Source organism: Rutidosis leptorrhynchoides, chromosome 1 (genome assembly GCF_046630445.1).
Source record: "Rutidosis leptorrhynchoides isolate AG116_Rl617_1_P2 chromosome 1, CSIRO_AGI_Rlap_v1, whole genome shotgun sequence".
Classification (NCBI taxonomy): domain Eukaryota; kingdom Viridiplantae; phylum Streptophyta; class Magnoliopsida; order Asterales; family Asteraceae; genus Rutidosis; species Rutidosis leptorrhynchoides.
The window spans coordinates 572356906-572381945 of NC_092333.1; the positions used below are offsets into that span (position 1 = coordinate 572356906).

At 35.1% G+C, this 25040-nt stretch overlaps 1 protein-coding gene across 1 annotated transcript; it reads right to left on the reverse strand.

Moving 5' to 3' along the window:
* Positions 1–6581: 6581 nt before the first annotated feature.
* Positions 6582–24729, reverse strand: LOC139845173 (uncharacterized). Its single transcript, XM_071835410.1, has 6 exons — positions 24519–24729; positions 22050–22138; positions 7982–9041; positions 7781–7893; positions 7463–7604; positions 6582–7372 (listed from the first exon to the last, which is right to left on the reverse strand). Exons 1-6 carry the CDS (start codon positions 24727–24729, stop codon positions 6582–6584), a joined length of 2406 nt encoding a protein of 801 aa, XP_071691511.1.
* Between the last annotated feature and the right edge of the window lie 311 nt (positions 24730–25040).

Sequence of the window (25040 nt, forward strand, 5' to 3'; positions counted from 1 at the left end):
CTGATTTTAATAGAAAGCTTATTTGTCATCTGATCAAAGAAAACTATAGATGCCCGGCTGGTAATGCGTGGAGAAATGAGGATTCAGACTCTGACTACGAAGTTTCTAATAAGGAAGGTGAGGGTGATATTCAACGAGCTACTGGTGAAGCTCAAGGAGGAGGTAATGTTGATGATGAGATTATCGAAGGTGATGATGAAGCGACAGAAGATGATGTCAACTTGATTCAGAGAAAGAGGAAAGGGAAGGAAGCGATGACTTCAGAACAGCCCAAGAAGAAGGAGAAAAGAACGAAACATCACTTTGATCCGTCTTAAAAGTCATCTCAAGGAGGTTCTAAGCAGCAGGCTCAGAGACAACCATCCGGTTTCATGAAGGATGCAAGAGCTGCTACTACAGTACCAAGGCCTGCCCCAACAACACCTCAGATCACACCATCAGAATTCAAGACATAGCAAAATCTGTTGATGTCTTTGATCACCAAAATAACCAATCTGGATAATCAAGCCATTGAGGACTAGAAGATCAGTGAAGCTAAGATTGAATCGTTGGTAGAAGAAAACAAGAGGTTATCTGATAGATTGGACCGTCAGAAGGGAAGGACGGAGAAGTTGAAGAAGAAAGTGTTGGCAATCAAGAGTGAGAATAAGGAAAAGTTAAAGGATTTGAACAATAAAATCGAATCGATTACCTCTGGTAAAACTAAGTTGATTAAGGAGAGAAGAGAAGAATTTTCTTCTGATTTTGGTGGTGATGATGAGAAAGACGATGAAGAAGATGCTGGAACTGGAGGACCTTCTTTTGAGATACCGTTAGTGATACCTATTCGAAGCTTTAATGAATACGGTGAGGTCTTTACTGCTGAATATTATATGAATTATTTAAATGTTTTTAATGATGCAGAAAAGGGGGACGTTCCACCAAGTGAGTTTCCATTGGAACAGCTTGCTGCTCTGGCATATGACAGTGAAAACGATACGGAGAATGCAGAGTCAGTTGAAGCTGAAGACAAGGCTCCACAAGAAGGGCCAGCTGATGAAATCCCTCCCGAATCAATCCAAAATATCAACTTAAGCGATTTTGATAACCTGTTCGAAGATGAGAAGAGTGAAAGTTCTGTTGGTAAGGAAAGTGTTAAAGAGAATGTGATTGTTGAATCCGAAGATGAGTTTGAAATAGAGTCTGAGGATGTCGAGGAAGAGGAAGAAGTGTAAATTTTTATGCCATCGCTTGCACCATACTCAAATCCGTCACTCAATACATTAAGTGACTTCTTCAATTTGAGTAGTGATGTGAAACAGAAGAACTTAATTGAGTTAGAAAAAGCGAGGAAGGTATACAAAGAACAAGTGAAAGAAGTGGATGTTTTAATTGAAAAGAACAAGAAAATCCGACATGAGAAACTGCTCGTTGAGAAAGAAAGAAAAGAGTTTGAGCTGAAGAAGAAGAAACTCCGAGCCAAGCAAGCTAAAGCCGAGGCATGGAATGAGATTAATGAATGGTTCAAACGTGATAGGGTTAAAGTAAACAGAAACGTTGAAGAAGACGAGATCCGTCAGAGTTGGTGGAAACAAAACGTCATTAACCCTGATCAGCTGAATAAGCTAGAACTCGAGCCAAAGTTTGCTAGTTTCTACGAAAGGGGAAAGAGAACCAAGAAGTATTCCAAGGGTAAAATACTAAGTTGGGGTTACTTCAAGGAGATCAATTGTTTCGCGATCACGATGGAAGGAGGAGTTGATTACATGGCACGTCCTAGTCACTTCAAAACTCTACCGTACTTCGAGATCATGCAACTTGCTAAGCTGAAGATGTTGAAGGCTGAAGATTGTGACCTTTCCAGGTGGTTTCAGAGAAAACTCAGATATGAGTATAAGACAGGGAAATGGGACATCTTTAAGTCAACAGCCGCCAGGTTTTCCATGCACCCGACAAAGAGAAATTCTAAAGGTGGACCTGTACGCGTTGTTAATTTCCGTCCAGCCAAGTACATAAAGCAATCTCCATTGATGCCCTTACCTAAGGATATATATGCAAAAACTTCAGATGGTGGTTCTATGATGAGTTGTCGGAGGAAGCAGTGATCTTGACTGTGATTGAGAAGGAAGATGGAAGCATACAGTTCGACAATGTGAGGATTTTAGATCCTATGTGGTTGAGGAACTTATCGAGATTTGATGTGGAGACACTTCACTGCCATCACATTACGTTTAGAGATGATCGAGAAGAGGAAGCTATGAGATATCAACGTGTGATCGATGTCTACTATGCATACCTCAACAGAAACAGTGATGCTCAAAGCTCAAACCAAGTTCAAGCCAGCTAATCTATGTCGAATACTGTGTTGCTAGTTCGTATTTTATTTTTGATGATGTATTTAGGCGAGAGAGAGAATCTGGATATGTACTTGATGTTAAACTGATGTTACTTTTGGACTTATATGTATTTCATGGGCGTTTACTTTATTGTAATCGATGGTCTAGGTCCTAGGGGGAGTTGTTGATGCATTTTATGTAAGTCCCTAGACATCTAACCCACGTCCATTGCAGGTACTTCAGATTATGGGATACCATGATCGCTCGTTATTATCCTATCTGTTTTTGTATGTGGTTACAGGTACTGCAGAAACGCGATATGGATTTTTGACTATGTTAGACTTAGTCAGACGTGCGAGTGAAGTCTCACTCGTACGGCTGACAGGCTCATACGCACGGTTGATGCTGGGCTAAGTCACAATTATAACCTAAATGAGAAGACATGAGTAAGTGATCAACCGTATGGCTGATGAAGCCAACTCGTACGTGTGATGGATAACTCGTACGTGTGAGTTAACAGCAGGGGTATATAAGTGTTATGTTCTTCATTTTAGGTTAAGCCTCTCTCACACACACCACTCAGATCTGGTAACCCTAATCCGATTCTCTCTCAACCCAAATCACTCCAGTAGTGAATAATAGCTCTAGGCATTAATCTAATCACACAAATCCAATCTTTGTTGTGGTTTGACTAATTTAATCTCAAAAAGCTCCTCATATTCACTAGTTATGGTTTGATTCACTAATTCCGCCTTTGTGTGAATTAAACCTGTTGATTTCGAAGTTCCTAGTCATGTTTCATCATCTTTGTTAGATCCCGTGCTTCACTAGCTAGGATCGTTTGATCAAGGAACAAGCTTCGATTAGCAATTTGAACTTAATAAGTGATGAGATATGATGAACAAAGATGAACAATGAACAAAGTAATAATAATCTGCTAATTATAGTCCAACTTACATGTAATAAACTGGTAAAATGATTACAATAAGAAAATACATAAATTAGACTAATCACTTTGTCATTTCCATGGTGGTTGGAGCATCAATCCACCATGGATCCTCCTCACCATGAAGGTGAAGAGGAGGAGCACTCACTTCACACACACTCTAGTGTTCTTGGTGAAAAACCTCAAATGAACAAGAACAAGGAAAACTCTATTTATAGTGTCTGTCATCTGTCAGCTCACACGCACGGTTGAGGTCTCAACCGCACGTCTGACAGTATTCAACCGTATGAGTGACATCAGTCACTCGTATGACAGGCCTATATTACAACGTTTGGTCACATATGCTCCTGCGACATGAGTTTTCTAGTTCAAACCTATCCTAGGTGTACAACATAGACCTAAACCATTCTCAGGTTGTTCGACAGCGATGGACAACTCCATTTCGTGCACTAACAACTCCCCCTTGGACATTGCTGGCGAATCTGTTGCTGTCGATAAGTCATTGAAATCACCTCTTGCAATCTTCAGTCAGTATCTGCAGTGGAACCGGGTCTTCTCAATCTTCAGGTTTCATTAAAGATCTTCTTGAATGCCTATAATACTGAACTTCGCACCTCAATGATTTTTGGTCATTGAGATTCCACCTTACGAATTGCCGTTTGATATTCTCGAAGAAACTTCAAATCCACTTGCACTTACCCACATAACCAATTGCAGCAGTACTCCCCCTAAGACTGAAATGAGATCAATCTCCGACGAACTCCTCTGATAAAAGACACTCTCAAAGTATCTTGACTGTAGAATCTTCTTTCTCTGCGTTCAATGTATCCCATTCTCTCAACACTTTAATCAAGCATAAACGTCTTCATCACGACTTGCCTACTGTAATGGGTAAAATATCAGAGAAATCTGATCCACAGTTTATCTAATTCATCACACGTCGTCAATCTGGTATCTCATGATTGCGCATCACTCTCGTCAATTCCCTTGACAGAGTGGAATCTTCTCAAATGCTCTATATCTAGCGGAATTTCCACAACCAGGTTCCTTCACACAATGGAACTCTCGAAATTGGGAATTTAAGACGTTTCGGCCCATAAATAATCAGATGGATCTGATTACCCCACAATAACTCTTCATAACACTCGTGTCTCGTGTACTCATCTTACACGGACGATGCGGAATCAAAATACGTCGTTGGCCCATAAACAGTCAGATGCTCCTGGCTGCCCCACTAATCTTCGCATAACACAAGTGCTTTTACATAAACACTTACTGAGTAAGTTCAACGGACAAAGGAGGTTGTCCACTAAACTTTATGCATCAATGCTTCAGTGAATAGTAAATTTTCTCTTCACAAGAACGCTTGAGTTGGTCGATTGTCGATTGTGCGTCTTATAAATACTCCCATGAATAAGAATCTAAAGTATCTACGCACGAATCTAAATAAGATACGTGTGACACCACAACTGCACATGATGTCGCGTTGGTACTTTTGGCGTGCAAACCGGTTGTTTCAGAAAGAACAACAACGGTCGACTTCAGATCTTGGTTGTTCAACTTTTGTGCGAATGCACTCAATTAACTACCACTATGGTCTGGAAATTAACCTACTAACACATTTCATACATCATAACCAGTAAGGACTGGATCCTCAAACGTGTAAGCTTGCGTCTTATCACATGGACAAATCACCTCTCGTGCGCTTCTCAATCATAATCACATCTCAAATCATCTCAATCACACATCAATCGGTATAAATGACTTTGTTTTGTTGATTAACACATAAGCGCATGGGTTAAATCGAGTTGCAGAGCCAAAACCGGATACTTTAAACTTGAATTTCCTTTGTTTCATGGCTATTATGTTGAATCTTTAACCATAAAGGACCATGGTTGAAAAATATTATCACTTACAAGTTTAAAGGACCATGATTGAAAAATTCACAAAACTTGAGGGACCAAAAGTGTAAAGTTTAAAATTTTATGGACCAAAAGTGTAAATTTTCCAAAGTTCAGGGGCTGAAAATAAAATTTTCATAAAGTTGAGGGACCAAAAGTGAAAATTCTGAAAAAGTTATCAAAATTTTGCATTAGTGGTCCATGGAAATTAACTGCAGTTAAATGATTAAACTTGAAAGGACTAATGGCGTTAATTAATTTGCTGTTGGGTTGGATCATGGGTCGGATCCGGGTCGGATCCGTAGATCTGGGTCGGGTTAATTGGTTACAGAGTTGGATCCGGTTGCATGGTTGAATAGGTAAATGGGTTGTTTGGTTTGTTGATGTATTTGGTTAAGGAATGTGACTAGATTCAAGTGTCTAGGGCAAGGGAACATGGAGACAAGCAATATGACACGTGGGACCAGGCTAGAATTTCTCTTCTTTCTATTTCAATTAGTTGATACACACATGTATTAGTGGGACCCAGCTTCCTTTATTTTTCCTTGTTACCAGTCGACAAGCAACATGGTACTGGTGGGACTCGCTGGAATTCCTCTTTCCTTCATTTGACAGCCGATACAATACAAATACCACGTGGGACCAGCTGAATTTTATTCCCTTTAATTACGAAAGTGCCATCACCTATTTCAAGCTGTACCCTTTTTTTTCTTTAAATTTTGGCATTAAGTATTTAGACCATAGTCTAATTTTCTTTGGACCACAAGCTATAATTTTAGACTTTATTATTAGATAATGATTACCTTACGATGATAATATAATATGAAAAAAGTATTAATTAAATTAAGTCAGTAAATATAAAACATAATGATAACCTCATAATTAGTATGTGAATATTAATGTATATAATATTAATAAATGCAATAAATGTACTAACACTAAAACAATATTTATAAATAAAATTAAATTTTAAGAATATTAGAAAAAACTATTAATAAATAAAATTAGTATTAAGAATATTAAAGAAAAGTTAAAACGTACTTAAAATAATTTGCAATACATGAACTAACACTAAAACAATTAATCACTTATGTGAACAAAATCAGGGTTACGACGGTTAAATTGCATAAATTCTTCAAAGCGCTCCTTATAAATTGTTTTCCATTTAGCTGCAGAATTGGTAATGTAGCGATCATGAAAGTAGCCTGTAACCGGAGGCATAGGGTAATCTCCTTGTAATTCCACTGTTACATAATGATTCTCACCATTTACTAGGGCAATTGTAAGAACTCTTATTTGTTGAAACTCATCTGGACCCATCCAAAACGGAAAAAAAGTCGAGCTTTCCGACATGCTCAATGAGTGGACGATTACACCAAATCTATTGGATATCAGTATACCTGCGTAGGGCATCATCATCTAGTAATCTGGTGGACAAGGCGATCCAACGAAACACAGAGAATCATTCAACGACTTTATTTCACGTTCGAACATGCTTTTATAGAATTCAAGTTTGTTTTGCAGCTCTTCTTTCATTTCAAATCGAATATTCTCATATAAATGTTCATTTCCCCAGAGGGAAACAGCGAATGCCCGATATCCACAATTTCCATCACCTTCAACATTGTATATATTTTTTATGTACGGGTGAAGTAATTTTGGAATACCATTAAACATATGAGAATTTCTCATTCTTGGCATTTCGTTCTGGTTGAAGATGTATGAACTCGAGAACTCATACGGAACCTCGTTTAAGTCTATTTTCGGTTCATCGTTCAAGTCTATCTCCGGTTCCTCGTTCAAGTCTATCTCCGGTTCCTCGTTCAAGTTTATATCGTACGAACTGTGTCTTGCCGGATCCTTAACCGAATCTTTCCCGACAAAATTCGGCATGTCCGAACAACTGTATCTACGAGAATCTTGATGAACATAATCGTCACGCTTCTTTTGTTGGGTTTTCTTCGTAGTTGGTCGGCCACGATTATTTTTTTTAACTTGAGGTTCACGAGTCTCTGTTTTACCTGGATTGATTATATCCTTTAACTTTTTCAACCAACTTTTTTTTACATTTTTCGATTGCTTGTTAAAGTTTTCAGCAAAGTGTTTGAGTTCATTGTCACAACTAACATCATCATCTTGTTCACAAACTAACGGTGAAATATCCAGCTTTCTCCAAAAAACATCAATCGAACTTAAGGGAATATAATTTTCTGCATTCAAAAATAAATAAGCAATATTTTATTAAAAAACTTTAACTGAATAGTTTAAATGGTGTATTGAGTACTGAAGAATATACTCACGTGAAGTTATATACATTGAAATTTCGCAAGCACATGGTAGTCCACAAGAGGTCCGAAGTCGACAATCACAATCATCTATGTGATCCATAAATCGTTCACGATCTTTAAGCATTTTATTCAAAGCTTCATTTGAAATATTACCCTGTAAATGTGTGAAGCACCGTAGTTTATGATTGTGAATGTGAAAAACTATGCTCTTTTCCAAACTTTCTTTAATAGATGTATCTTGTGACCGCACAATTTGGTCAATACAACTAACAAATCTATCTAGACTAGAGTTTGAACTCTCCAAATATCTTTTTAGTACAGAGTGTTGACTCTCAACTCGGTTGGTTCTGGTATTTCCAAAGTGAAGATGTTGATCAATCCAGACAGATACAAACGTTTCCTTGAATTTATCCAACCAAGTTTATTTACATAATTTAGAATCCCTGAAAATCATAATAAATTTGACTCAGAAATACAATAATATAATAATAATAATAAAAAAACAGTGACATAGTAATATAAATTACTTACGTGTACGATTTAAGTGTTTTAGAAATGACTCAAGTTGATGGTAATTATCGGTATAAGATTTTAGCGTTGAAGAATTCTCGAGTAACTCCCATAACCTAAAAAATTCGTTCCAATCACGTTTTGAACTGAATGATCGCTTCCACTTACCAATTATATTACGATGAATGTGCCATCTACACAGTAATCGAGCAGTATCTGGAAAAACTACTTTGCATGCATTTATTAATGCCATCTCTTTATCTGTAACTATAACACGTGGAAGCATGCATTCGCCTAGGGTTAACTTTAGACATTCTAAAACCCATCTATAGTTAACCGTCTTTTCATCATAAATGAAGGCAAAAGCTATACAAAATGTTTTGCTGGTTGAAGTTACACCAACAATTTCAACGAAAGGCATCTTATAGGGGTTAGTTTTGTACGTGGCGTCTATGATCAACACGTGTGGAAATGCACGCCAAATATTGTATGATATTGGATGAACGAAGAATAAATTATTTAACTCATTGGAAGTAGTTGTGGTAGAATAATAAATATAACCACTAGGATTTAAAAGAGACATAAGAACCTGCATGGGAGATTTGCATCCGGTCTCCATAAGGCGAATTTTTTTAAGTGCGTTGTAAATAGTACTCATCGTAGACACATTATTTGGATACTGCTGCTTAAGTACTGAGAAAATATCTTTTGGTGCCATATTCATCCTATATAAATCTTCAACCAACCTAAATTCATTATCAGAAAGTCTTTGTACATATGGATGGCCCTCCATATACCGAATTGGTTGATGATTATGTTTATCAGATATTACCCTTAAGATCCATGAATTATGTTGTTTAGAATAATTTCCTTGTAATTCGAAGGGACACTTTATTCTTTTTGTCCCAGTAGCTCTACTTGAATTTAACCCCGTATACTCCCTACCACGATCACACTTTAGTACAACTTTAAATACAAAACCCGACGATTTTTTATTAGACCTTCTCGTGACAACGACAAAACCAAGCGATTTAGCCAAAGTTTGTACCCATTCAGTCAATTCTTCACGAGAACCGAACACCTAATAATGATAATATAAAATATAAGTACATTTCAATAATAATACAATAATACAAAATTACGAATTACTCCGCAATAAATTAATTACTTAATAATATTAACAAACATAAATAATGATAATATAAATATAACTAATATACCCAATTAGTGACGAATTCAGATGTCCTCCAAAAAAATCGTCTCCTTCGATCGAGTTATTATCACTAGAAACCGACATCTACAATTAATAATATAACTAGTTAAATAAAAAGTACATTGCATTACCGATAACTTATAGAATTGATCAGTATAACTACTTACAAATTTAAAATAAATTAAAAATATATACTAATATACGGAGTACTAATGATAAAAAGAATAAGAAATATAAATTAGTTAAATTAAATAGCTTAAATATAAAAAGGATATGGATGGATGGGCCACGAGACGTCATACGGTACTCCATATACCCATTCATCTTTCTTTTATTCCCAATTCTTACTCTAACTTAAGAAAACCCTCCCACCCTAAATTTATAGCAGCCACCACCAAATCGCCGCCATTGTTAAAAATCCGGTCATCTCCTCCCTTTCTACCATTAGTAACCGACGTATCTCTCTTCCTCTCTTTATTTCACCGCTATCCACCACCAAACCACCGTATAAAACCGTCAACAAACCACCACAAAACACCAACCTTTTTCGTTTTTTTAAGTGATTGTCGACGGTGGGTTTTTTATGGCAAAGATATCACCATTTAAACCGCCACGCATCAGATCCAAGGTTACTTATATCTTGTGGTTTTTTTTTTGCCCGACGACAGTTGCCGACGGCGGTTGTCGTCGGTTCTATGTTTTTCGGCTAAAGTACGCATCAACAAACCACCAAACATAAGGTATGTGGTGGTCGTTTTGTTCCAAGTTTTTTTATGATTTTGGTGGCGGACGGTGTTTGATGACGGTGGTGGCCGACGGTGGTTGCGATTGAAGGTTTTAGCCGTCGTTGGTTGTTGTGGTTTAACTATTAAGAAATTAAAATTAAGTTACTTACTTTTGCTCTTGATGCCAAGATTAATATTATAGAGTAGTTGTTTTGTTTAGATGGATGATTAAGATTTGTTTTGGATTAGTATATATATTAAAAGATAATTAAATGCATTTAATTTTTTCTTCTTGAAAAAAACTTGTTGAAAATGTAAAATGCAGAATATTACATGTTTCAAAACTTTGACTTGGAAAGAACATTGAAAAATACGTATTGAAAATCGTATATTAAAAAAATGTATAAAAAGGATAAAAGTGACTGATTGTGTCAGAATTCGAAGAAAATAAGCTTTTTGTGTTACTTTTTTCGTGGGCCCCACTATTTTATTTGGACCATAGTGGTCCAAAAGACTACACCCGAGCCGACAAAGTAGGGTGCATCAGGTGGGGTCCGTAAATAAAGTTCAACTTAATTACTGTCATGCCATTGACACCTTCTCCTTGCTGTACCAGTACTGTTTCTGTTTCTTCTTCCCAACATAAACACCAATCACACGTACGAGTCACCCCCAAACATCAAAATTCGAATTTCATAAATGTTTAACCGTACGTTTAACCAGTTTACTCGTGTATACTCAATCCCACACGTACGTTTGAGTGTTCTTGAGTGTTCTTCAACATTTGAAGATTCCGGCAGCCACTACTGGTGGTGCTATGGCGGTTCAAGGCGGCTCACATGGAAAACCCATCAAATCACTACCAAAACTCACGAAATTTGGCAGGAAGGAGCCTTAGGACCCGTCAAACACAAACCCATTAACAGATTTCGCAAACAAACACCCAATAATCATAGATTAATCAAAATCAGTCCACCTTTTCAAAGAACACAAAAATTATCATAACCCGATCAAATCAACGAATTAGGACCTGTAATTTTGAGAAAACAATCACTAAATGATTACTAACAATTCCTCATTCTTATTTCTCTTTAATTCGGCCTAAATCATCATAACCCAAATTTGGTCAACAAAAGTCAAACCGAAATCAAAAACTCAAATTCATCAAATTGCAACAGATTAATCTAATCTTGTTTGATCTTAGGCTCTGATACCATTTGTTAGATCCCGTGCTTCACTAGATAGGATCGTTTGATCTAGGAACGAGCTTCGATTAGCAATTTGAACTTAATAAGTGATGAGATATGATGAACAAAGATGAACAATGAACAAAGTAATAATAATCTGCTGATTATAGTCCAAATTACATGTAATAAACTGATAAAAATGATTACAATAAGCAAATACATGAATTAGACTAGTCACTTTGTCATTTCCATGGTGGTTGGAGCATCAATCCACCATGGATCCTCCTCACCATGAAGGTGAAGAGGAGGAGCACTCACCTCACACACACTCTAGTGTTCTTGGTGAAAAACCTCAAATGAACAAGAACAAGGAAAACTCTATTTATAGTGTCTGTCATCTGTCAGCTCACACGCACGGTTGAGGTCTCAACCGTACGTCTGACAGTATTCAACCGTACGAGTGACATCAGTCACTCGTATGACAGACCTATATTACAACGTTTGGTCACATATGCTCCTGCGACATTAGTTTTCTAGTTCAAACCTATCCTAGATGTACAACATAGACCTAAACCATTCTTAGGTTGTTCGACAGCGATGGACAACTTCATTTCGTGCACTAACAAGAACATTAATACTGTACATGGATCAAAATTACCACCTAAAGCAAATTAGTGAGTCAAACACATAAGGAAAATATGAATACAACAGAAGTTAAAGAATATGTACAATCACTCGTTGTTCTGCCACTTGCTAACCAAAACCTTTATTAAAGTTGCTTTCGATAGAACATTTAATTTATTATGCTCTTCCTCTAAACCATAAGATTATTAACATTAACATTATGCATACTAATATATATATTCACATCACTAACTCAAGAAACATAAATGTAACAAATTACAACAAAAAAGAATATCACATCACAATAAATGGATAATTTCAATCATACATCTAAAACAAATATACATAAGTTATATAATGATGATGGACTCTTGTAAGGATCGTAATGAAATAAAAATTTCAAAGTCTACAAACCTGTGATTTCTTCTTCCTTCAAACATACATCATTACCACCACTTTCTCTTTTTCAAACTCTTTTGCAACCTAACAAACAAAACTCACAAATCAAGATCAAATTTTGAACCAAACCAAATACAACGAATTATTATATAATAATATAGAACTATCAAGAACTGAAAATGTATAACGATTTCGAGCATTATTTCTTTGATTATAGTAATAAACAAAATCATAATCTGAAAGTGTTAGATACTATAAAATATAAAATCCATAATCTATAATATTCTATGGTAAATTAAGATTTAAGAAAAAAAATAACATACCCTAATATGATGAAGAAGATGATATGCTACTTACGGAGAACCCTTGATGTAACACCCCAAATTTCAAGATATTTTTTCTAGTAATTAATAAGTAACGTTTATTAACGTTTTTTTTATGTATGATTTAAGAATAAATGTAAAAAGAAAGGTTAAAAGTGACTTGAAATATTATTATTTTTAATAATAATAAGTGTTGGTGGTCGTGGGCCAAAAATAGTAAGTCGAAATGCTTAACGGTTAACTTTTCGATAAGTTGTCATTTTGGAGCTGTTTCGTAAAACGAGCATAACTTGCTCATATTTTCTCTGATTGAGGTGATTCAAAAACCCAGACGTCCGTAATTAAATATGTGACAACTTTCGTGTTTTAAGTTTTTCAAAATTCTGCCCCTATTGACGGGAAACGGGCCAAATACGAGTTAAAGTGGGGTTTGACAGCTTTTGTATATTGAGGGACTAGTTGTGTAAAAGTGCCAAAAACGTTTTTGAGCACCAAAATCAGATTGTGGAGCTCATTTCCAGCTCAAAACAAATCTGAAAATTCACTCTCAAGTTCTAGAGAGAGAGTGTGATGTTTTTAGAGAGAGCAAGAGGAAGGAGGAGATCAAAAATTGGAAGTTGATTCTTCATGCAAGTGCAAAATTGAACAATTAGAGGCTTATAGTTCATGCTAGAAGCAAGTATTTCATCATCTTCTTCCTAAAATCCAAGCTTAAATTAAGGGTTCATAAACCCTAGAGAAGTAAGGTATGAATCTTGTTGAAATTAGATGAAATTGATGGTTGTTTCAAGTTTAGTTAATGTTTTAATGTTATATGCACTATGGTTAAGCTTAAAAACGAAATTAATTAGTGTTAATGTGTATGTTTATGTATGAACTTGCAAAAGAACAAGTAATTTGGATAAGAAGAAGATTCTTGTGTGGTTAATGGTTAAAAATCAAGTAGTGCACACAAGGTGTTTGTTAAAATGCCTAAGAAAAGAACTAGTAATGTTTTTGAGGTTACTAGCCATGTAAGATGATTAAATTGAGTCAAGAATCATCCCTAATAGTGTTATTAGTACATGTATGTAACTTGAATTTGTTGGAAATGCTTTTGTGTTGTTTTGAGTTGAAAATGGAGTTAAAATTGGTCAAATCCGTCACTAAGAAAAACTGCACAAAACTTGATTTTGTAAAAATCATATAAAATCACCGTAGCTCCGTTTTGGGCGTGTGAGCACTTTTCGGAAAGGGCTTTGAGTGTCCTTTCCAATGAACAAGTCTTTAAATGCTGAACAGAGAATTAAATAGGTCAGAATCTGCTGTGAATGTAGGGCTGTCCAAATGGTGGAATTGTGTAAAATTTGTATAAAGTATTATTGTTTGGAATTTTGGGCATGTTGTAAGTGTTCATGTTATTAGGGAGTTATTTGGACATGAGTTACCACTTGAAGTGTAGTGGTTCAAGTCCCTTTCTTGAGTCAAAATCGGTCAAAAGCTTAATTGGGTTAAAATTAAGCTAATAGCCACTTTGATGCCTAATGGCGTTATGAGCGGATTTATGTGTCAAGCAAGTTATTAATGTGATTAGCATTATGATTAGGAGCTAATCAAGGGAAGGAAAGCGACCAAGTGTGCAAAAGAGGCCAAGGTGAGTACATAGGTAAATTTATGTTTGAGTAACGATTTAATTATGTATTCGATATTATGATGTGTTTTTCGTTGTATCATGAATATTATGATTGAGTAAACAAGTATTTTGTTTACAGTAAGTTATCAAGTTAAGATTTTGATGAAGTTAATTTTATTAGTTTATGTTATGGTTGTTAATGGGTACTTAATGATGAATGCGGTAGATGATATTATGATGTGTTAAGTTTGCTAATACAATTTCAAGATGTTAAAGAAGTCTTTCAAGAGTTTTAGTAGTAAAGGAATTCGGGTAGAGTGACGAGATATGAGTCTGTGATAGACCAATGAAGAAGGAACTACACCGGGACAAGCCTATCATGAGGGCTACGACAGGTAAGTGGGGATATACTTGTACATACACGGGTGCGCAAGGTAAGTATTATGTGATTGATGATTTACGATTATTGTAGAGTTCTTTCTATGAATGTAATATGTTATAGATATGTGTTGTTATGATGCATTAGTGATGAAGTGTATGATGTGTTCATGAAGTAAGGACATACAAACTCTTCTTAAGAGATTAGCCACCAAGAAGACGGTTTACGAAGGATAATTATTGCTATTTATAGTGTGCTAAGTTTGTGGGCGCTTGTTCTTAACTCTCTATGTTACTCACTAAGCATTGAGCTTACCCATATTCATTGTTGTCATGTATGTAGGTACTTGAAAAGCGGAAAGAGATCATAAAGTGGACTTTCATGAATGTATTGGGACAAGTGAAGAAAACGGATCTCGCAAGTTCTTAAAAGTATATAGTAAGTGTCGAAGAATTAGCGATTCCGCAAGGAATTTAAGTAAGAAGTTAGCTCAAGTAAGTAAAAGCAACTTTCTAAATCTTGCTTTTATTATGATGATCTATGTTATTGAATGCAGATGATCTTGTGTTTAAATGTTTGTAATTCAAGGTTGTTTTGCTTTAGAGTTTTCAAGTATGATCAAATTGGCTTTATAAGTGGAACTGTGAGTCTCGAAAATTGAATCATGCTTTAGGTAATTACATGTGTTGATGTCTTTGGTTATATCGTTAAACATTTTGGAGTAAACAAGTAGTTAAAGATTTTGTAATAAGGTTAATGAAAGGTTTAAGTGTGTTTAGATGAAGTGTGATAGATAATGGAATGAGTCAATTGGGTCAAGTTTGACATATAAGCCGATATGGGTTGAAACGATATGTTGATTGGTGTAATAGGTCGTGCGTGACTGAGTGACTTTAGTGTCTCGTTTTAATATTAGAAATGATAAATTCATGTAGATAAAAGATTGATAATGTAACGTATTGGTGAAAATGTGGTTTTGATAATAAGTTGCAGATCAGTACCAGCAGCCGTGTAATGTCGCGCCGCAACACTACATGTCGCGCCGCGACATATCGAATGTTTCATTTACAGAAGAGCTGTTAAGCAGGAATGATTTCCTTTGAAATGTCGCACCGCGACTAAGGGATGCCGCGCCGCGGCATATCACTTGGTCTGGGCAGACACCTGTTTTATATAAAAAAAAAAAAAATTTCATCTATCGTTTAAAGGCGTTAAAAGTTGGTATCAGAGCGGTGGTTTAAGAGAATTAGATAATCCACCATAGGATTATTTAGACTTAAACCGAGGTATATCTATGCTTAGACATGTATGATTGCATGATTACTATGAGTAACGGCTTTTAATTATTATGAGTTGCTTACGCTAAATGAATGATGTGTGACTATATGATTATTAAATGAAATGAATTTTGAACGTATGAAGTTTAATTCAATAATGGTACGCATCATATGGAATAAGTTAACAAGTAGATAGTTTCGAGGAGACTATGCACTTGTGATGTGATGTATGAGAGTGGTTTGGTGCACCCGAATTGCATCCGTGCAAGAGGGTGACGATCAAACCCACTAAGTAATGAAGCTTGGATCCATGCCAATGACGATTAGCTTGGACTTGTGTCCATGTCAATGACGATTAGCTTGGATTTGTGTCCATGTTGATGATGATAATCTTGGACTTGTGTCCATGTCAATGACGATTAGCTTGGACTTGTGTCCATGTCAATGACGATTAGCTTGGATTTGTGTCCATGTTGATGATGATAAGCTTGGACTTGTGTCCTTGTCAATGACGATTAGCTTGGATTTGTGTCCATGTTGATGATGATAAGCTTGGACTTGTGTCCATGTCGATAATGATAAGCTTGGATCCATGGTAAAGTTAATGAGCTTGGACTTGCGTCCATGGTAAAGTTAATGAACTTGGACTTGTGTCCATGGTAAAGTTAATGAGCTTGGACTTGCGTCCATGGTAATGTTATTGAGCCTGGACTTACGTCCATATTCATGATGATGAGCTTAGATTTATGTCCATGTAAATTGTGATAAGCGTAGGCCATATGTCTATGAATGGTATGATTGAATCAGATTTTAGAAGGAAAATTTCGAGTTGAAAGGTTATGATTATGTATGAAAAAATGTTCATAATTTTATCATGAACACAAATTATGATGTCATAAGTGACTTGATGTTCCCGGATTGCATCTGTGCAAGAGGGTGACGATCAAGATCACTAGGTGAAAAGCTTAGACTTATATCTATGTTAAGGTGACGAGCTTAGACTCGACATCCATGTTAATTTTGATGAGTTTAGACCTTATGTCTATGGGTATGTATGTTTAGCTTAGGCACAATCCTAGGTCATCCCTAGTAAGTTGCGTCTATGGTGTGGTATGACCGAATTCGATACAAGAAAGAAACTTACGGGTTGACAGGTTATGTTTTTGGTTATGATTATGCTAATGCTAAGAGTGCTCTTGGGTTTTCGTGACCACGACTTTTATATAGGATGATGTAAGTTGCAAGCTTAGGATGAACAAAAATGATGAATAGAAACTGTCATGTAAAGTAGTTGTCAAAAGTATAATGAATGTGCCCTTAAGTGATGATGACTAATAACGATGTAACGATAATGTGCTAAACAAGTTTTGACTTAGTTGAAAGGTGTTTAAGAACGAGTCGACAAGAAATGTTAAATGAGTTAAAGTTGCATGCTTGATAAAAAGTTAAAGTTGTAAAAGGTAGACTTAAGTCTCTGGATGGCACCGAGCAAGGGATTCTTTATGGTTATACGAAAAGTCAGAGTTGCAAATATATAAATGTTAATGTGGTTGTTAAATGATATTTATGTAAATGATGAAATCTAAGTTTTATATCAAAGAATATGTAATGTGTAAGGATCATAAAGTGCAGGAACTATGGAATGCATAATTGATGGACAACTGAACGGACTCTATCGATCAGAGTATCAATGTTTGAAAGAGCTTCACTTTAAGTGTGGAAGGACATGTAATAAAGGACTATCAAATTCATGTCGTGCACACATTAAGCAAGGTTTGATTTCTTGTAAGTTATGTTAATTATTCATATGAATGATGATAAGATTGAGAAGTATAGATAATGGTCATTAAAGCGCAAAGACAGGAACCTGCAACGACTAAGTGAATGTGAATCCGTACGTTTGGAACACTCAACGCGACGACAAGATAAGTAAATTTTATACTATACATGATGTTGATTATATGTATATCTTGATTTAAGAAAACCCGAGGGTTGTATTTATAATGAATATTATCACGCAAGTGTTATGGGATTACAAGTGTTAAGAAAGTTTAGCATGATTAACGGTAATTATGAGATGAAAGAACTGATCACCAGACAATGTATATAGATAGACTTTTAACTAAAGGGAATACCCAGATAGAAAGGAAGTATGGCCTTAAGGTAGAATGGACTTAGAAATGTAATAGATTATGCCAGAGAAGAATGAATATTATCCTTAAAATAAACACGTGAGTTAACACGCCAAAATGCCATGATGGGTGCCCTTATTCTATGCTTACGCGTTTAATTTTAGGTAAATGAAGATAGCTAGCAAGATTTTCCTTGATAAATAAGAATGTTTACAATGTCACGAAAATTATATGATGAAGCTAAAAAGAAAACGGTGATTCCATAATTGAATATGATTAGTTGCAATTAATTGAAAACGAGTAAGAGTAGACGGGAAGTCACTTTAACGTTTCTGTTTTGATAGAACAGATTCAAAGAGGATATAACACACGGGTGTGAATAAATTTTATGCAAGTAATTGGGAAGAAATAGAGTGAGATAAATGTGCACTTCCACAAATAAGAAGATAATTAAGTTATGTAGAGTCGTTGAACTAAAGTCATATTGTTGTAAATTGAAAGAAGTAAGGCAATACCAAGGAACTTGAAGTATTTCTTATGACATCTTTCGTGTATTTTCATAAGAAAATGCATTTGATAGAAATAGCTCTTAAAAATGGTTATTGATTGAGAAGTTGATTTAAGAGAAACCGTTGAAAAGAAGATAAATCATGATTAAAACAGTAAAAGTTATGTTAGAGACTAGTGAGCAGTGTAGTGGTATAAAGGAAAGTGATGTGAATTTACTTAATTTATGTGTAATAAATGATGGTTAGCTACGATCGGTATTATAGAATCGGTTCGTGAGGACACGAACGATCCAACGGGGGGAGAGTTGTAACACCCCAAATTTCAAGATATTTTTTCTAGTAATTAATAAGTAACTTTTATTAACGTTTTTTTTATGTATGATTTAAGAATAAATGTAAAAAGAAAGGTTAAAAGTGACTTGAAATATTATTATTTTTAATAATAATAAGTGTTGGTGGTCGTGGGCCAAAAATAGTAAGTCGAAATGCTTAACGGTTAACTTTTCGATAAGTTGTCATTTTGGAGCTGTTTCGTAAAACGAGCATAACTTGCTCATATTTTCTCTGATTGAGGTGATTCAAAAACCCAGACGTCCGTAATTAAATATGTGACAACTTTCGTGTTTTAAGTTTTTCAAAATTCTGCCCCTATTGACGGGAAACGGGCCAAATACGAGTTAAAGTGGGGTTTGACAGCTTTTGTATATTGAGGGACTAGTTGTGTAAAAGTGCCAAAAACGTTTTTGAGCACCAAAATCAGATTGTGGAGCTCATTTCCAGCTCAAAACAAATCTGAAAATTCACTCTCAAGTTCTAGAGAGAGAGTGTGATGTTTTTAGAGAGAGCAAGAGGAAGGAGGAGATCAAAAATTGGAAGTTGATTCTTCATGCAAGTGCAAAATTGAACAATTAGAGGCTTATAGTTCATGCTAGAAGCAAGTATTTCATCATCTTCTTCCTAAAATCCAAGCTTAAATTAAGGGTTCATAAACCCTAGAGAAGTAAGGTATGAATCTTGTTGAAATTAGATGAAATTGATGGTTGTTTCAAGTTTAGTTAATGTTTTAATGTTATATGCACTATGGTTAAGCTTAAAAACGAAATTAATTAGTGTTAATGTGTATGTTTATGTATGAACTTGCAAAAGAACAAGTAATTTGGATAAGAAGAAGATTCTTGTGTGGTTAATGGTTAAAAATCAAGTAGTGCACACAAGGTGTTTGTTAAAATGCCTAAGAAAAGAACTAGTAATGTTTTTGAGGTTACTAGCCATGTAAGATGATTAAATTGAGTCAAGAATCATCCCTAATAGTGTTATTAGTACATGTATGTAACTTGAATTTGTTGGAAATGCTTTTGTGTTGTTTTGAGTTGAAAATGGAGTTAAAATTGGTCAAATCCGTCACTAAGAAAAACTGCACAAAACTTGATTTTGTAAAAATCATATAAAATCACCGTAGCTCCGTTTTGGGCGTGTGAGCACTTTTCGGAAAGGGCTTTGAGTGTCCTTTCCAATGAACAAGTCTTTAAATGCTGAACAGAGAATTAAATAGGTCAGAATCTGCTGTGAATGTAGGGCTGTCCAAATGGTGGAATTGTGTAAAATTTGTATAAAGTATTATTGTTTGGAATTTTGGGCATGTTGTAAGTGTTCATGTTATTAGGGAGTTATTTGGACATGAGTTACCACTTGAAGTGTAGTGGTTCAAGTCCCTTTCTTGAGTCAAAATCGGTCAAAAGCTTAATTGGGTTAAAATTAAGCTAGTAGCCACTTTGATGCCTAATGGCGTTATGAGCGGATTTATGTGTCAAGCAAGTTATTAATGTGATTAGCATTATGATTAGGAGCTAATCAAGGGAAGGAAAGCGACCAAGTGTGCAAAAGAGGCCAAGGTGAGTACATAGGTAAATTTATGTTTGAGTAACGATTTAATTATGTATTCGATATTATGATGTGTTTTTCGTTGTATCATGAATATTATGATTGAGTAAACAAGTATTTTGTTTACAGTAAGTTATCAAGTTAAGATTTTGATGAAGTTAATTTTATTAGTTTATGTTATGGTTGTTAATGGGTACTTAATGATGAATGCGGTAGATGATATTATGATGTGTTAAGTTTGCTAATACAATTTCAAGATGTTAAAGAAGTCTTTCAAGAGTTTTAGTAGTAAAGGAATTCGGGTAGAGTGACGAGATATGAGTCTGTGATAGACCAATGAAGAAGGAACTACACCGGGACAAGCCTATCATGAGGGCTACGACAGGTAAGTGGGGATATACTTGTACATACACGGGTGCGCAAGGTAAGTATTATGTGATTGATGATTTACGATTATTGTAGAGTTCTTTCTATGAATGTAATATGTTATAGATATGTGTTGTTATGATGCATTAGTGATGAAGTGTATGATGTGTTCATGAAGTAAGGACATACAAACTCTTCTTAAGAGATTAGCCACCAAGAAGACGGTTTACGAAGGATAATTATTGCTATTTATAGTGTGCTAAGTTTGTGGGCGCTTGTTCTTAACTCTCTATGTTACTCACTAAGCATTGAGCTTACCCATATTCATTGTTGTCATGTATGTAGGTACTTGAAAAGCGGAAAGAGATCATAAAGTGGACTTTCATGAATGTATTGGGACAAGTGAAGAAAACGGATCTCGCAAGTTCTTAAAAGTATATAGTAAGTGTCGAAGAATTAGCGATTCCGCAAGGAATTTAAGTAAGAAGTTAGCTCAAGTAAGTAAAAGCAACTTTCTAAATCTTGCTTTTATTATGATGATCTATGTTATTGAATGCAGATGATCTTGTGTTTAAATGTTTGTAATTCAAGGTTGTTTTGCTTTAGAGTTTTCAAGTATGATCAAATTGGCTTTATAAGTGGAACTGTGAGTCTCGAAAATTGAATCATGCTTTAGGTAATTACATGTGTTGATGTCTTTGGTTATATCGTTAAACATTTTGGAGTAAACAAGTAGTTAAAGATTTTGTAATAAGGTTAATGAAAGGTTTAAGTGTGTTTAGATGAAGTGTGATAGATAATGGAATGAGTCAATTGGGTCAAGTTTGACATATAAGCCGATATGGGTTGAAACGATATGTTGATTGGTGTAATAGGTCGTGCGTGACTGAGTGACTTTAGTGTCTCGTTTTAATATTAGAAATGATAAATTCATGTAGATAAAAGATTGATAATGTAACGTATTGGTGAAAATGTGGTTTTGATAATAAGTTGCAGATCAGTACCAGCAGCCGTGTAATGTCGCGCCGCAACACTACATGTCGCGCCGCGACATATCGAATGTTTCATTTACAGAAGAGCTGTTAAGCAGGAATGATTTCCTTTGAAATGTCGCACCGCGACTAAGGGATGCCGCGCCGCGGCATATCACTTGGTCTGGGCAGACACCTGTTTTATATAAAAAAAAAAAAAAATTTCATCTATCGTTTAAAGGCGTTAAACTTGAACATATCAAAATTTAGGGTTTTGAATCAATCTTCGAAAATCGCTTGAAATATGAATACATTGAATACATCGTTACAACTCTTCAATCAAAATATGAAATTGAGGGATGGAGTAAAAATTTCAGGCGTAATTGAAGCTGCTAAGGATTGGATTCTCTAATTAATTTGAATGAAGGTCGAGTAAAAAATTGGGGAAGAAGAAGGCGTAACAGGTGACGGCGCCGGAAAGCGGCGAGCACCTGGGTTGAACCGATGATGATGATCGTTGATTTTGTATGTTTGGTTCGTGGATTCTGCTGAAGAAACTTCAGGAAGGCTACAGATGTAGCTGTAAAAAAAACGTGATACAGTATAACAGTTAAAAAGGTGACGTGGCGGGTGAGGAGTGGGTAAAATCCGTGGGACCCATTACGTAAATTAGTATACTGTATAATAATATAATGACCTGTGTAATTGTGTAAGTTATTTTGTCAGCCATAGCTATAAATGTTTTTTTTTTCTTTTGGGTAAGCGAGAAAACTCTCCTATGAACGAGCACATTGGCTCCCATATAGAAGGTAAAACCTCGGGTAATCAAGCCCGCTAAGCGCGAGACATGGTACCGGATGAATTGCACATTATGCGCACCCTCTAGTCACATTCCTTTTTTGAAAAATTTGGCATAGCCAGGAATTGAACCCGGGTGGTGTGCTTCATTGGGCAACTCGGTAACCACTCAAGCAAGCCTGCGTGGTTAGCTACAGATGTTACAAATTAAAAATTTCTAGACTTAGCATTAAGTTTATAATATCTTAAACTTTTTGATGTGAGAAAACATGACTAACAATATGAGAGGCCAAACCTTGTCATTTACACATGTTCATGCTTTAGGCTTTAGTGTTTCGGTGTGTTTAAACAGTCTACTAATCAATTACAATACTTTTTTTAAGTGAAGGCCTTTGTATCTAACTAAATATTTTACCCACTATAAATGTACATAAATGTACATACAAAGTCTTTTTACATGAAAAAAACATCGTAGTTGTGATTTACACAAAGTTTTCTCAATTGGAGGGCACTTTTTTAAGTAAATACCTTCATATCGAACTAAATATTTCACCTAGTATATGTACACACACAGTCTTTTTACATGTAAAGAAACATCGTAGTTGTGATTTACACAACGTTTATAGGGTAAGAGAGACAATTTTACGGTAAGTAAATTTAAATAAAAACAATGTTCAAAATATCCGGTAAAAAAGAGTAATTTTAAATTTTTTTTTTTAATGGCTATTTCGACATCGAATGTTCTCATTTGTCACTCACACACGCGTTAGGAGGAAAGATCTTCACACACCATCGCCGCATTGGGTACCCGGTGTGCTTTGGATACCGAATGGCTTAGGGCATACACCTTTATTCACACAACAGAATCCTTGAGAAAACCTTCCCTGAATTCAAACCTAGGCCAACTAGAACTCAGATCGAACTCAGAGCTTATACCACTCAGTCAATACATCAGAGGTAAAGAGTAATTTTAATTTATATGTGTATATGTATATTACTCCTTTCATTTAAGAGTTTCGTTCTACATAATAAAAGGTGATATTTTAACTGGCAATCAACACAAAAAAATTAGTTTATACTCAGTGATAGATAATGATAATATTTTTTCTTTTTTGTACTTCTTTTTTATGAAAACAAAACATAATCATCTTTCTTTGTACTTCTAATCTATGACTTGCATTAAACTAATCCGATTTTCAAATTTGGAAGATTCACATACAATTTATATAAGTCGATAAACGATTATAAAAAAATAAATTACTATATTAACTATTAGACAAAAATGATGAATAGTAACAGGGGCAGTTTCGTCTTTTTACCTATTTTACTGTAGTAACGTAATCACTGTAGCCGTTACTAGTGTACCAACGGAATCACTGTAGCAAAGGTACTGTAGCAACGGTACTGTAGCAATTTTTTTCGATTCGTTTACTGTAGCATTTTTTTTCCTTTTTTTCTCTACCCGTTATAACAATTTTTTTTTTATTTTTTTCTTTTTTGGTTTCCTTTATATTTTTCTCCACAAAATAACGACTTAATTGCGTTAAATTTTTAAAAGTCAACAATTACATAGCGAAACGCGGGGATATTTAAAATAACATTCAAATCTTTGATGAGTTATAGCTTTTAGTTCGACTCGAGTTGCGCTTCAACGATATCATCGTTAGCCACGAAATAATTTTACAAACTAAACGCAATAAAATACATTGAAAACCGAACCCCGGGCGCGAAGCGGGGTTTCCACAACTAGTTTATCTACTACGTACTCCCTCCGTCCCAAAAAAACTGTCTACCTTACTATTTTTGTTTGTCCCAAAAAAATTGTCTTTTACTTTAAATAACACTAAAAAACCACTAAAGTTCCAATTACACCCCTTTTTTTTATTATCGGAAATTCAGCATTAAATATAGTAATTAATTTATAAGTTACTCTTTATTACAGCAATAAATGAGGGATAAATTAGACAATTTTACTAATAGATATTAAATCTAACAAAAAGTCAAATCAGACATTTTTTTGGGACGGAGGAAGCAGTACCGGTCAGAATGTCAGATTTTCAAGGTTGCTTCAGTCTTTTCACTAGTCAAATTTTCGACCAGTGGTCCAGTTCGAAAGGCTACTTTCCACTAGAAAACAGAAATGGCATGAGGCCACCACACGCCTGTCCCAATTTCATGAATCTCAGACGTACACGTGTCCCACATCCAATGGCTCATAAAAACCCCGTATCCTATCTTTGCTCCCGTGAACTCCTCTTGACGTGTCCGTCGTCCAATTTGCAGTCTATATATATCTATATATCTACCAATCAAGATGAGTTTCCAACTTTCCATATTAGGCCACGTGTATTCGTTCACAACTTTAACAGACATTTTCACTGTCACATTAGCGCCACATCAGCGCTACATCAGCATAAACATTTTAAAATTCAATTCACATTCATCTCACTAAATACTCACAATCATACACTCTATTTCAAACTTTAACCAATTTAAAATTATAATTCAAATACAATAAATAAATACAAATAACATTTTATTAAAAATAAAAAACATTACATGATTAAAAATAAAAAACATTACATAATTAAAAATAAATATTGCATAATTAAAAATAAAAAACGTTACATAATTAAAAATAAAATACAATACATAAAAAAAGTTACATAATAAATAATAAAAAT